Source organism: Bos indicus x Bos taurus, chromosome 20 (assembly GCF_003369695.1).
Source record: "Bos indicus x Bos taurus breed Angus x Brahman F1 hybrid chromosome 20, Bos_hybrid_MaternalHap_v2.0, whole genome shotgun sequence".
Lineage (NCBI taxonomy): Eukaryota > Metazoa > Chordata > Mammalia > Artiodactyla > Bovidae > Bos > Bos indicus x Bos taurus.
This window is the reverse complement of record NC_040095.1, coordinates 34,918,072-34,932,353: the sequence shown is the minus strand read 5'-3', so window position 1 is coordinate 34,932,353 and position 14,282 is coordinate 34,918,072. Positions and strand designations below refer to the sequence as shown.

Here is a 14,282-nt window from a genome sequence, read left to right as displayed (position 1 = left end):
TTTAAAGTCTTTTAAATCAACATTCTCTTTTTAATTCAATTTTGTTTTGCTAGCCAGAGATTGGCATTAGCTGTGTGGGAAAGAAGTCCTGGCGTACCTCACTGCTGACTCTCCTCATTAGGGAATAACAAATGGAAACATCATGGGAATTGAAGGAGAAAAAGAAGCATTGTGGATTTAAGAGAGAGACTTCAGAGGTTGGTAGGATTTTCATGAAGCATGTTGCTTTTCATTTGGCAGCAAGAACTATCTCTGGAAGGTGCTGGTGTTTTTCTTTCCATATGATCCCAGGGAAACCAACAACTCTACTTTTTTTTTCAACTGCAATCCTAGAGAAAAACAAAAGAATTATCAAATCTTAATGATTAATAGAGCTTCAGTGTTGGGTCAATCCACCCATCCATTTACTCATCCTTTTATCCTGTTGAACTATGATATACCAGATACTGTTCAGGTGCTGGGAAGACAGTGAGGTTTAAGATATAAGATGCATTTCCAAACTAGAGGGGATGTTCATCTGGTGTTGGGAGAGTAAATGTGATTAGTGCTAAAAGAGCAGGGGGGACGTGCTCAGCACATAGATAGAGAACGGATGCCTGGAGATGCTGGAGGAGATTTCATCAGAGGTGTTAATTGACCTGGGTCCAGAATAGAGGTTTTTAACCTTGGCTAAATAGATTAGAATAACCAGAGGATTTAAAAGAAGAGAGAAAGAAAAGCAAAGGTAGAGAGGGAGAGAAAGAAGAAAAAAAGAACCATGGCAACCCAGGATCCACCACACAGGTTCCAGTTTAATTGGTTTGGGGGTGGATATCTGTTTTGTTATATTTCTATTTTGCCCTTTAAAAAAGCTAATAGGTTAATATCAGGTTAATATTGATACAATTAACAACTAGATTGAGAGCCATTGGCCTGGGAGAAGTAGAAACACACAAGGAGAGGGAGGTTGGATTAGTTTAAGGAGGATAAAGTTGCAGAGTCTTCCACCCTAAGAAAATAGTATGCAAAAAGAAAGATGACGTCCTAAGGTTTTCAGCCTCATGGTGGGGGTCAGTCCAGTGTATGTGGAAATGTGGAACGGAACGTTCTGTGGAAAACTGGATGCCGAGAAGCGCTTCCATGAAGGAAAGAGTCAGCAAGAAAGGTTTCCCTGTGGTCTAGAGTCTCAGTGAGGAACTCATGGTCAGGTGTGAAAAGTCAGCCAGAAGACACCAGTGTTTTCAAGCATGTGATATATATAGGAGGAGGGACCTTGATTGTCATTGTCCATGAATACAAAATGTAGAATCCAAATCAAGAAATTTACATGAAAAACTGGCGCAAAGTGATAAAAACAACAGGATATCCTGAGAGACAAACAACCCTAGGATTACCATCTCTAGCCAGAATATACAAGGTTCCCACAGGAAACAAATTTCACTGAAGACTAGGCCTGAGATACAAAAAACTATTAATACTCAAGGAAGAAAAAAATGCCATGAGAATGAGTACGTGTAGAAACTATATATCCTAGGTCAATCTGAGAGAGACTTTTATGTGAACATGTTTAGCATGTTCAAAGGGCTTCCCTGATAGCTCAGTAGGTAAAGATTCTGCTTGCAATGCAGGAGATCCAGGTTTGAGCCCTGGGTCGGGAAGATCCTCTGGAGAATGAAATGACAACCCACTCCAGTATTCTTGGAAAATCCCATGGACAGAGGAGCCTGGCAGGCTATGGGGTCACAAGAGTTGGACACAACTTAGAGACTAAACCACCTCCAGCATGTTCAAAGAAATAGAAATGGGAAACATCCAGTAGGCCAGGAAAGAAAAAAACAGACTTAAAACAAACAAACAAACAAACAAACAAATAGAAATTAAATTTATTTATAATTAATTATAATTAGTTTATAATGAAAATAAATTTGAGAAAATGCTCATTGGTTATAGGATATAGTCTATATGCAGCTGAAAAAAAAATAACTGAAAAATTAGAAGACGGAGCTGAAGAAATTACAGAAAGCTGAAGAATATTCCACATATAGAGAAACAGGTAGAAAACAGAGGTCCTGAGTATGAATTTTTTGCTACAAATGCTGCTTGGAATACAGAACATAGGATTGACACTTTAGATAGGTGAGAGACAGAGTTAGTATATAGGGTAAATCAGTTATACTAAAATTTCTGAGAAATATTAACATGTATATTGTTAGCATATTCCTGAGTTTCTGTGTTTGCTAAGAAGGGCAAAAGACACTTGTAATATGACAATTTTAAAATTTTCTTTGTAAATACAAAAAAAAATTTCTGTCAGTTCAGTCGTGTCCGACTCTTTGTGACTCCATGGACTGCAGCACGCCAGCCTCCCTGTCCATCACCAACACTCGGAGCTTACTCAAACTCATGTCTATTGAGTCAGTGATGCCATCCAACTATCTTATCCTCTTTCATCCCCTTCTCCTCCCACTTTCAATCTTTCCCATCATCAGGATCTTTTCAAATGAGTCAGTTCTTTGCATTCAGGTGGCCAAAAGTATTGGAGTTTCAACTTCAGCATCAGTCCTTCCAATGAATATTCAGGACTGATTTCCTTTAGGATGGACTGGTGGGTTCTCCCTGTAGTCCAAGGGATTCTCAAGAGTCTTCTCCAACACCACAGTTCAAAAGCATCAATTCTTTGGTGCTCAGCTTTCTTTATAGTCCAACTCTCGCATCCATACATGACTACTGGAAAAACCGTAGCTTTGACTAGATGGACCTTGGTTGAAAGTATGGTTGAAAGTATGGTTGAATGATAAACTTGAGGCCGTGAAATCTTTGAGGAAACTGAATAATTGTTTCAGACATTTTGTTGTAGGAAACTGCTTGTTCAATAAAAAAGTAAGTTATGATTTTCAAAAGAAATTAATCCAACTAGCTAATCTTGTGATAATTAACAGTTGAGCTAAATCTTACTTATCTATTAGGATTCTAATTAATTCTACCAGAATGAAAGACCTAGTAAATCCTCAGTTTTAGAAAGATGGCTAAAGTCGTTCCTCCTTGAAGAAAGCAAAATATTGAAATATAATTTCAGATGATTAGCTGTAAAAAGTGAAGAATCTCAGTTTTCTTCATCTGGAGCCCTCCAGACTTCTCTTTCCATGGGATTCTCCAGGCAAGAATACTGGAGTGGTTGACATTTCCTTCTCCAGGGGAATCTTCCCAACCCAGGGATCGAACCTGAGTCTCCTGCATTGCAGGCCAACTCTACCATCTGAGCCACCAGGGAGGATAGGAAAGTTAAAATTAAAAAATTAAAATTCAGTGAACACCATGTATATAAATTAAAAAACCATCCCAAACAACATTGGATATTTTCCCATTGGCACAGATGTATTTGGAAAAAGTGAAAAATATGGACCAGAAGGAAATACTCCTAACTTAATGAAAGTGACTGTAAGGGGAGGAGGGTAAAAGAAGGCGAGGAATAAGTGAGGGAGATTAAGGAGTACAAAGCATGAGTCAGGGGTACAGAATGTACAGTGTAAGGGATGCAGTCAATAACTATTTAATCTTTGTATGGTGACTGATGATAACTAGACGTATCATGGTGATTCTTTTGAAACTTATAGAAATATCGAATAACTATGTTGTGTAACAAGAACTAACATAGCGTTATAGGTTGATTATACTTCAAAACCATTGGAGGAGGAAATGGCAACCCACTCCAGTGTTCTTGCCTAGAGAATCCCAGGGATGGCAGGGCCTGGTGGGCTGCTCTCTATGGGGTTGCACAGAGTCGGACACAACTGAAGCGACTTAGCAGCAGCAGCACACTTCAAAACCAACCAAATAAACAAACAAACACATAGGGAAAGAGATCACATTTGTGGTGACCAGAAGATGGGGATAAGAAGAGGGGAAATTGAATGAAGATGGTCAAAAAGGTAAAAATTTCCGATTAGAAGATAAATAACTACTTTGGGTTTCCATTTCCTTCTCCAGGGGATCTTCCTGACCCATGGATCGAATCCAGGTCTCCTGCATTGCAGGCAGCTTCTTTACCTTTTGAGCTACAGGGAGGACCTCGGGATATAAGGTACAACATGGTAAATATAATTAATACTGCTACACATTATATGCAAGTTGTTAATGGAGAAAGTCCTGAGTTCTCATCATAAGGAAAACATTTTTTTTCTAATTCTTTAATCTTGTATTAATAGATGAGATGATGGGTGTTCACCTAACTTACTGTGATAATCTGGTAAGTGAAATGTAAGTCAAATAATTATGCTATACTCAAATTCATACAGTGCTGTACATCAATTCTATATCAATAAAACGGGAAGAAGAAGACAGTAACTGTATCTGAGTTGTGTGGGAGACAAGAATCAACTTGGGCTTTTTGCAGGGAGATGATGTGGTACGAAGTACTCTATTGTATCTGTGATTATTTTTCTTATAAAGGGGTTCTGAAGTATTTATTGTATATATATATTTACATATACACACACATATATTCACATGGTGAGTTTCTGGATGTTTGTTAGACTTCTGTAAACTTTTCCCTTTATGTAAAATTTTTATAACTAAAAAAGTAACGCGATCATTACAATTTATTGTCTATAGCTCTATTTAGAGGAAGAGGTAGAGGTTAACTGTGTGCTAAATGACACATAAAGGCTGATTTGTCCATTTCCACTATTCATTCCATTTTTATCCTTTGTTTATATGGCTAATCTAGAAGCTTAGTGCAAATTAACTGAAGAACTAGCTTTCAAATTAAATAGTTCCCAAATGCATATTTTTGTCCTTAATGATGTTTAAGAGGTTGTTCTCACCTTTATAAATTTTCTATTTTTTTATTTCACAGGCAACTCCCTTGAACTCTTTTGGGCAGGAACACACACATTCTCCATCCAGCAGAACCACAGTCCCTCCATTTTGGCACGGTTGGCATTTTCTTACACTGAATTCATTGATGTAGTCCTCAATGGCTCTTTCCAAATTTTGTTTCTTGAGGTGTGCATCTTTCATTTTCACTGGAATCAGATCATATATCGGAACTAGCTGCAAGAGAGAAAAATGTTTAATTTTAGGTCTTTTCCTACTGACTAATATTTTAGTTTATGTAATATTTTTGACTAAATTATTTATTCTTTGATTCATTAATTCAACAAAGGCTTATTGAATGATTACTATTGTCAGCTATAATGTTAGCTTTTAAGACCTGGTGGCTCAGATGTTAAAGAGCCTGCCTGCAATGCGGGAAACCTGGGTTCAATCCCTGGTTGGGTAGATCCCCTGGAGAAGTAAATGGCAACCCACTCCAGTATTCTTGCCTGGAAAATCCCATGGATGGAGGAGCATGACAGGCAATGGTCGATGGGGTCGCAAAGAGTTGGACACATCTGAGTGACTGACAACAACATGATGTTAGTTTTTAAGCCTATACTAGTGATCAAAAGTAGCCATGATCTCTGTAACCATGAAGATCCCATTATAGAGATAAAGTGTGTTAGTCACTCAGTCATGTCCGACTCTGTGTGACCCCCATGGACTGTAGCCTGCCAGGCTCCTCTGTCCAGGCAAGAATACTGGAGTGGGTTGCCATTTTCTTCTCTGGGGGGGTCTTCCCGACCCATGGATCAAACCTGGGTCTTCTGCATTGCAGGTGGATTCTTTACTATCTGAGCCACCAGGGAAGCCCATTACTGAGGAAAGGAGACTGATACTGCAGGATAATTTAGTGACATATTTATTGTGAATCCTTTTTGCTGCTCTTTGTCTGTCTCCCCTTTCCAGAAGGTAGACAAGTGCTTTGGATCTCTTGTCTAAGAAGAGGTTTATGTGTGATGCCAAGTCCAGAATGTCTCTAAAAACAAATTTCTTATTACCTTTGAGGGAGAGCTTGCCTCCAGTCCAGGAAGGGGATAGAGTTAGCATATACTTCAAGTAGCAGGAACCATAACTAGATCTCTAACAGCTGTTTTGGCAAGTAGTGAAATCTTTGAAGGGCCCCTAGGGAAGGTGGCTATCAGGGACCAGGCTACAGATTTGTCAATGTCTCCAATGCACAATCTTGGCATGGAACGTTTGAAACCATTGATGTCAAGTAAACTTGTAAACTTGAACCATGAGGTCATCAGGGTGACCACAATGGACTAAATACTTATATATCCTATCCTTATTTACCAAAGCGAAACATCTGGACAAACAAGAACCACCCTGAACCCATCCAGCAAATGAATGACGGATGAATTTTCCAGCAGCATGGAAGGGTGGAAATGTCAAATTTAATTATACTTAAATAAATGAAGCAAAGTGATTTATTTTGTACCCTTAAATTCCTGAAGTAAGATACACAGTTGCCACAATTGAATCAGGGAAGTTTGGAAAAGCTTTCCTGAGAAAATGACTATGAAGTTGAGATTTGAGGGTGTAAAGACAAAAAGACTAGTAATATAGTGCAGAATTAAAAAAAAATTCTTACAGTACTGTTACATATATAACACATATCGAATATATAGAGTTATGTTTTATAAATCTTTATAAACCATATATAGGCTTCCCAGGTGGCACTAGAGGTAAAGAACCCACCTGCCAATGCAGGAGACATGAGACTTGGGTTCAATCCCTGGATTTGGAAGATTCCCTGGAGGAGGGCATGGCAACCCACTCCAGTAATCTTGCCTGGAGAATCCCATGGACTGAGGAGCCTGTCAGGCTACAGTCCATAGGGTCGAAAATGAGACCCTTTGGTGGCTTAGTACTTTGAAATGAGATAGCAAAATTTAGAAGAAATTAGAATCTAAAGACTCAAGAAAGATGAGATTAAAAAATATATCACAAATTCCTGCAGAAGAGTAATGATAGATTAAATAATGTTAACCAATCCTTTTTCTGAGGACAATGAGAAAAGCTGAACAAGTAAATAAAAGTGAAGTTTAAAAATCCACTTGAAGACCCCAGAGAACTAACAAGATAACAAAAAATGACTAAGCTAAGACCAGGGAGGTGGTGGAAATTCAGTGAGGTGAGATCAGTACTTTTGGGTTAACAGTCCCCTTGATACATTTCCTAAATCAGGAAGAGGAGCTAAGAGGTAAGGCAGTATGTTACTGGGCTGGGAAAAAGATTGGAATTCAGAAACAACAAAAGTAAACAAATTGTGTTTTCGGTTGAGACTCAAGGACTAGAGCCCCAGAAGTAAGCGGGAATTGGAACTGAGGAAGCCCTGGCAAAGACTGCAGCCAGTTTAAACATAATCCTGGGTCAGTACCCCAGAAGCTTTTTAAATATAAATATGTATTTTCTTTGGAAGAAAATAAAATCACCTCAAGCCTCAAGCTACTCTGACAGAATCCCTGGTAATGTGGGAGATATGAGTTGGATATCTGGTCAGGGAACTAAGATTCCACACGCCATGGGGCTTTTGTGCCTCAGTTACAGAGAAGCCCACATGCCACAATGAAAGTTCCTGCATGCTGCAACTGAGACTTGACACAGCCCAAAATAAGTAAATAAAAAATAAAATAAAAAACTAGAAAAGGGGCTTCCCTGGTGGTCTGAGCTTCTACTGCAGGAAATGCAGGTTTGATCCCTGATTGGGGAACAAAGATCCCCACATGCCACATGGCACAGCCAATAAAAACAAACTAACAAAAAAGAATGCCACTGGAGGGTGAGAGTCCTGCAGTGAAAGAAGACGTCTGTAACACTGTTAGAATAGGCTCATATCCTGAACACATCAAGAACTCCTACAAAGTCCCCACAACTGTCCCTCAGTAGAGTCTTCTATGAATTAGCACGTAGGATTCAGATTCCAACTCTGACATATTCAATTGGAAGAAAGAAACCTCTTAACAGTGTTGCCACATTAGCACAAACAGCATAAGTATGTGGTGGCGTTATTTTGATTTTCAAGAAAAGAAATCCATCTTGTTTTTACCCTTCAAAGGAAAGTCAAGGCCAGATAACTGAAGATACAGGATTAGAGGGGCACATCCAAAATACAGTTTGGATGAAATTCATAAACAGTGTTCAAAGAGATAAAAAGGAAGGACATGCAATGGTAAATAGTTTTAGAGGAACCCCTGGAGTCAAGAATCCCAAAAGAAGACAAAAAACAGTGAAAATGCACTTCTTGAAGTTTGCTTTAAGAGCCACACTTTTTCCCCCTTGATGAACTTTGGCCTTCTGTTAAGTAAAAAAACAGTTTTCATTGTTCTCTCATACTGGCTAACTGTTCTCTTTCTACCATTTTCAGTAGAAGTTTCTTTCTCCCAAGTAAAGATGTCATAGTGAAAATCTGAATCCTACTGCTAATTCATAAAATTTATGAATTTTCAGTAGATGTAATCTATCATGTGACATGCTAAAATACAATGAATTCACAACACAGTTTGATATTAACTACACTTAAGTTTCTTGATGTCCACTTAATGCAACTATATGAACCAAATGTAGTGTGTTGAAAAAGTGTTTTGTTTTAAACTGCTATACAAGGGAGTTAGGGATGACGTCACTATAACTGTAATGACTATAGTGTAGAACGCTGGTACCACAGCTCTTTAAAATTCTTCTGATGTTTTTTTAACATCTGGTGCATCGTTCTAAGAGTTGCATGATAAACAAAAATGGTAGATCAATTAATTCATTCTTACTTAAAGTTGCTCCAGAAAGAGCTTCATAGAACTTGATATGTGGGTGGATAAGAGCTGCTGAGGGAAATGAGGGAAAGGAGAATTGAGAATGCATGGCGAAGGCAAGATGAAGGCAAAAGCAACAAAAAGGCACAAAAGTCATGCAGGAGGACCCATCAGTGCATGAAGTGACTCATAAATTCTAGCAAGTTGAATAAGACAACTGAATTTTAAATTACATGCATGCAAGAAAAGCTCACTTGATTCTCAAGAGAAACAAAATGATCCTTGACACTGAGAATGAAGAGTAATATCTCCCATGATTTCTCATAAAGAGGATGTTGTATTATCTAATATCCTTTCAGTAAATAAAGCAAGCATAAATTCGTTTTTATAATGCAAAAATAAAACTCTGCAGGAAGTCAATATGCTATATGCTACCTATACTGATTCATCTCTACTACTACTGCTCTAGAGGAAATCATAAACTTTATATCTCTCAGGCAATCCTTACTAAATGTAATTTCACTCAGCTGACATTTTAATAACTAGTTTGTGGCAATAAGCTAAAGAAACCAAAATTCAGGTATTCTATTGAGGCAAAATGTAGGGCCATTTATGTTAACATTCAGGCAAGCGGGAAATGGGAATAGTATATTTTCATGAAAGCTGAAGACTATGACAAAACCAGTACTGGAAGGGTGACCTAGCTTATCTCCTCCTCAGAGAAGGGCTGAAGGACAATTCTTGGGCTGGGCCAAGACACTCCTCAAGAAGTGATCTGGGGTCTGCTGAAGCACACACAAACAAAAGGGTAATCAAAGTCACAGTATTATACCCAATATAGCATGGTCATAGTTACTTTAGTGTGGAAAATAAATATAAATAAAACCAAGTGCTTTGCTTAGAAAATCTCAGCAATATATTTAAGCAGCTTTTAATTTAGACTGATGTAACTTTCTCATGTTTTCTCCAAGAGAAACTATTTGCAACATAAATACCTAGATAATTGATGTAGATTGCTACAGTGAATTAAATATAAATCAGTTTAATATGGGTAGGGAGGGGTTTTTCCATTTTTTTCATAATTGACTAGAAAGGCCAATTGTTTTATTATGGTCATCCCAGTAGTTGGACATGTCATAATACACAGACAATAGAATGCTTCAATTACCAAAGAATAAATCCATGACTATAGATTGTTCAATTATCTCATGGAAATGCCAGTTAACCAAAGGACCTTACATTTATAAGAGCAAAATAACTTGGAATCTATTTCAAGATTAAATTAAGCTTTATCTCAAGTCTCTTTAGAGGTTTAAAAGCCATATAGAGTCAAAGAGTTCATATTATTTTACTATTTTCTGAATTTCTTCTATAATAAGATGAATTTAAGAAATGTTTCATGGTGGACTCACTATGGTTGACTTTTTCTCAGGGAGAACATTAATATGAAAAATCCAAGCTTCCAATTCTTGAAGAAAGAAACATACAGATATTTTAGATACAATGCCTGAGTGAAAGTGAAAGTCACTCAGTCATGTCTGACTCTTTGCGACCCCATGAACTATACAGTCCATGGAATATTCCAGGCCAGAATACCAGAGTGGGTAGCTTTTCTCTTCTCCAGGGGATCTTCCCAACCCAGGGATCGAATCCAGGTCTCCCACATTGCAGGTGGATTCTTTACCAACTGAGCCATCAGGAAGATGAAATGCCTACTAGTCTAAAAATATGGGAGTCAATAGTTGTCCTTAAAAATAGAATAAACTGTATTTTGCATCCAGCCAGTAGTACTGAGCTGACAGAGCTGATGAAGGTCTTTGAATAATTCCAGTAAATTCAGTAGTAAGAATTCAGCAGGTACTTTATTGACTTGAGATTTAAAAAAAGCAGCAGCTCTAGGACATTCTGCAGTGTGATGTCAAGTAGGCCTTAGGAAGCATTACTACGAACAAAGCCATTGGAGATGATGGAATTCCAGCTGAACTATTTAAAATCCCAAAGATGATGCTGTTAAAGTGCTGCACTCAATATGTCAGCAAAATTGGAAAACACAGCAGTGGCCACAGGAGTAGAAAAGGTCAGTTTTCATTTCAAACCCAAAGAAGGGTAGTACAAAAAAATGTTCAAACTACTGTGCAATTGCTCTCATCTCACATGCTAGCAAGGCTATGCTCAAAATCCTTCAAGCCAGGCTTCAGTAGTACATGGAGTGAGAACTTCCAGATGTGCAAGTTGGATTTCAAAGAGGCAGAGGAACCAGAGATCAAATTGCTAACACTTGTTTGATCATGTAGAAAGCAAGGGAGTTCCAGAAAAACATCTCCTTCTGCTTCTTTGACTATGTAAAGCCTTTGTGTGGATCACAACAAACTGGAAAATTCTTAAAGAACTGGCAGTACCAGACCACCTTACCTGTCTCCTGAGAAACCCGTATGCCTGTCAAGAAGCAACAGTTAGAAGTGGACATGGAACAATGGACTGGTTCAATATTGTAAAGGAGTATGACAAGACTGTATAGTGTCACCCTGCTTATTTAACTTATATGCAGAGTACATGTTGTAAAATACCAGACTGGATGACTCACAAGCTGGAATCAAGACTGCCAGAGGGAATATCAGCAACCTCAGATATACAGATGATACCACTCTAATGGCAGAATGTGAAGAGGAATTAAAAGAGTCTCTTGATGAGAGTGAAAAAGGAGAGTAAAAAAGCTGGCTTGAAACTCAATATGAAAAAAACTAAGATTATGGCATCTGGTCCTGTCACTTAATGGCAAGTAGAAGGGAGAAAAGTGGAAGCAGTGACAGATTTTCTTTTCTCGGGCTCCAAAATCACTGCAGATGGTGACTGCAGCCATGAAATTAAAAGACACTTGCTCTTTGGAAGGAAAGCTATGACAAACCTAGACAGCATATTAAAAAGCAGAGACATCACTTTACCAAAAAATGTCCATAGAGTCAAAGCTATGGTTTTTCCAGCAGTCATGTATGGATATGAGAGCTGGACCATAAAGAAGGCTGAGTGTTGAAAAATTGATGCTTTTGAACTGTGGTGCTGGACAAGACTCTTGAAACTCCCTTGGAGAGCAAGGAAATCAAACCAGTCAATCCTGAAGGAAATCAGTCCTGAATATTCACTGGAAGGACTGATGTTGTAACTCTAATACTTTGGACATCTAATGTGATCAGCCAACTCATTGGGAAAGATCCTGATGCTAGAAAAGATTGAAAGTAGAAGGAGAAGCGAGTGGTAGAAGATGAGATGGTTGGATAGCATCACTGACTCAATGGACATGAAACTGAGCAAATTCCGGGAGATAATGGAGGACAGGGGAGCGTGGTATGCTGCAGTCCATGGGGTTGCAAAGAATTGGACATGACTTAGTGACTGAACAACAACAGTAACAGAATATGATAAATTATTATTAAGACCTCCTCAGAGAACAATCTTGGATCCATACAAGAACAGTTGAACTTTTTTTGTAGAGATGAGAAGACAAGTCACTTTAGATGTCCATCTGAATGTAAGGGCTTCACAGGTAGCACAGTGGGAAAGACTTGATCTGCCAATGTAGGAGACACAAGAGACAGGTTTGATCCCTGGGTTGGGAAGATCCCCTGGAGGAGGAAATGGCAACTTGTTGCAGTATTCTTGCCTGGATAATTCCATGGACAGTGGAGTCTGGTGGACTACAGTCCATAGGGTCACAGAGTCAGACATGACTGAGCACGAATGAATGCATGAACTGAATGTAAACTTCTACTTAAATCAATTCTTTTGTTTGTTTGGCCACTCGGCTTGTGGGATCTTAGTTCCCACACCAGAGATCAGATGTAGACCCTTGGCAGTGAGAGTACAGCGTTCTAACCTACTAGACCACCAGGGAATTCTCAACCAATTATTTTCCTGTTTAAGATCTTCTGACAGATTTATTTCACTGAGTTCAAGATAATGAGTATAAATATTATTTAAATATGACAAAATAAGAGTGAACTCTTCTGATTTTAATTTTGGTTAGCTTTTTTCTTCTCTTTATCCTAGCTTTTGAACAAAATATTTGAAGTCTTTCATGGATGTGTTTGCACATTTACAACTGGCTAGATTTTCATAGATTTCCATCATAATTTTGCAGTTTCTGAGTTTCTCAATCACATAAATGAGGTAGCTTTGGTGGTTTCACTCCCTTTAAAGACAGTAATGAAGAATGAAGAAACCCAATTCTCCAATAACTAGTCCTATCAAAAATGTCAACATGTTTATAGCTCGAGTTAATAAAATGGAAGTATGGGTCAATCAAAGATAAATTTGACCCGAGGGAAGACAATTGTGAAACTGACAGGGAAAAAGCGCTCAGACAGTAAGGAATCCGCCTTCAAAGCAGGAGACCTGGGTTTGATTCCTGGGTTGGGAAGATTCCCTGGAGAAGGGAATGGCTAGCCACACAAGTATTCTTACCTGGAGAATTCCATGGACAGAGAAGACTAGTGGGTTACAGTCCATGGGGCTGCAAAGAGTCAGGACTGAGCAACTACAACTTTTACTTTTCACTTTCATAGAAGAAAGTAGGAAAAATACTTTCTAACAATATCAGGAAGAAAATAAGCAATAAAGGAAAACATATACCTTTTTAGTTAGTTTGGGGAGAGAATGATGAGGCTAAATAACATTGACAGTTATATTTTTTATTAATAGTTATAATGCCATTTTTCCCCCTTAGGAATATGCACCAGACTGTAAAGTCCCAAAAGGTTTATAAACTGAAGACTATTATGATCAAGAAACAAAAAGGAAAGGATTTCCTAACCACGAGAATTTCTCATCCTTGGTCTTACTTTCTGAGGACTTATGAACTTTTTTTTCACACAGGCCCTTGATAAATATGATTCTCCTATGTTGAAAAGGGTGGTATGATGTCACTTCAAGGCAAGGAACAACCAGCTCAGTTGGAAGGGAACTGACAATTTCTGGGCAACTATTTTGTACCAATCTGTGCTATAGTCTCTATATAAGCAATCATACTAAGTCTTAAAGTACACATGAAGCCCTGTAGAACTCAGCATTGCAGAAGTCAGAAAATATGACACATCTAGTGAGGAACAGAGACTGTGAGGGTCTGATGCCCATTCCCCACCTTTCTTCTATGCCATGCTGCTTTCAGGGATGGGGTGTGAGTGAGTGACTTTGATATTCACATGCCTTTCAGATGAAGTTACATTTAGTCAGAAAAATGACAAAATCTTCTATTTGAAAATAAGTATTTCTTACTTTTTGGCTTATGAGCACCGGAGCATGATTTAAGGAAGCGGCCCAATTTACAAAGTCAGTCACATTGATCATTCTGGCTCCTCTGAGAAGTTTCTCTTTCAGTTCAGTTGCGTATTTTCTGGTTCCTCCTCTTATGAAGGTGATAACATCATCGAAGAGGTCAGCCTCTGGGTTCGTTTCTGAGAAGAGAAAGAAGACATAAGTAAAGTGTGTATAGTTGTGTGATATTTGATAAATATTTATTGAACCCTTTCACAAGGTATAGTTCTAGTACATTTATTGAATTTTACTTATAGATATTACTTAGGTAATTTTTTCACCCCAAATCTCCAAGGGTAATTTTTACACTTGATTTTAGCCAAAAGGCCAAGAAGAGATCCAAGGATAATTTTTATTAGTAGA

At 38.2% G+C, this 14,282-nt stretch overlaps 1 protein-coding gene across 2 annotated transcripts in view; it reads right to left on the bottom strand.

Moving 5' to 3' along the window:
• C9 (complement C9) overlaps positions 1–14,282 on the bottom strand; it is a 66,173-nt gene continuing 51,891 nt past the window's right edge. Inside the window, exons 9-11 of one of the 2 annotated variants that reach the window (XM_027520148.1) lie at positions 13,881–14,059; positions 4,803–5,031; positions 1–329 (exon numbers count right to left, since the gene is read on the bottom strand). In XM_027520148.1, the coding sequence (XP_027375949.1) occupies positions 4,816–5,031; positions 13,881–14,059 (395 nt within the window). In that variant the 3' untranslated portion in view covers positions 1–329; positions 4,803–4,815. Of the gene's footprint in view, positions 330–4,798; positions 5,032–13,880; positions 14,060–14,282 lie in introns of those variants that run through there. The other variant, XM_027520149.1, reaches the window with a different exon arrangement.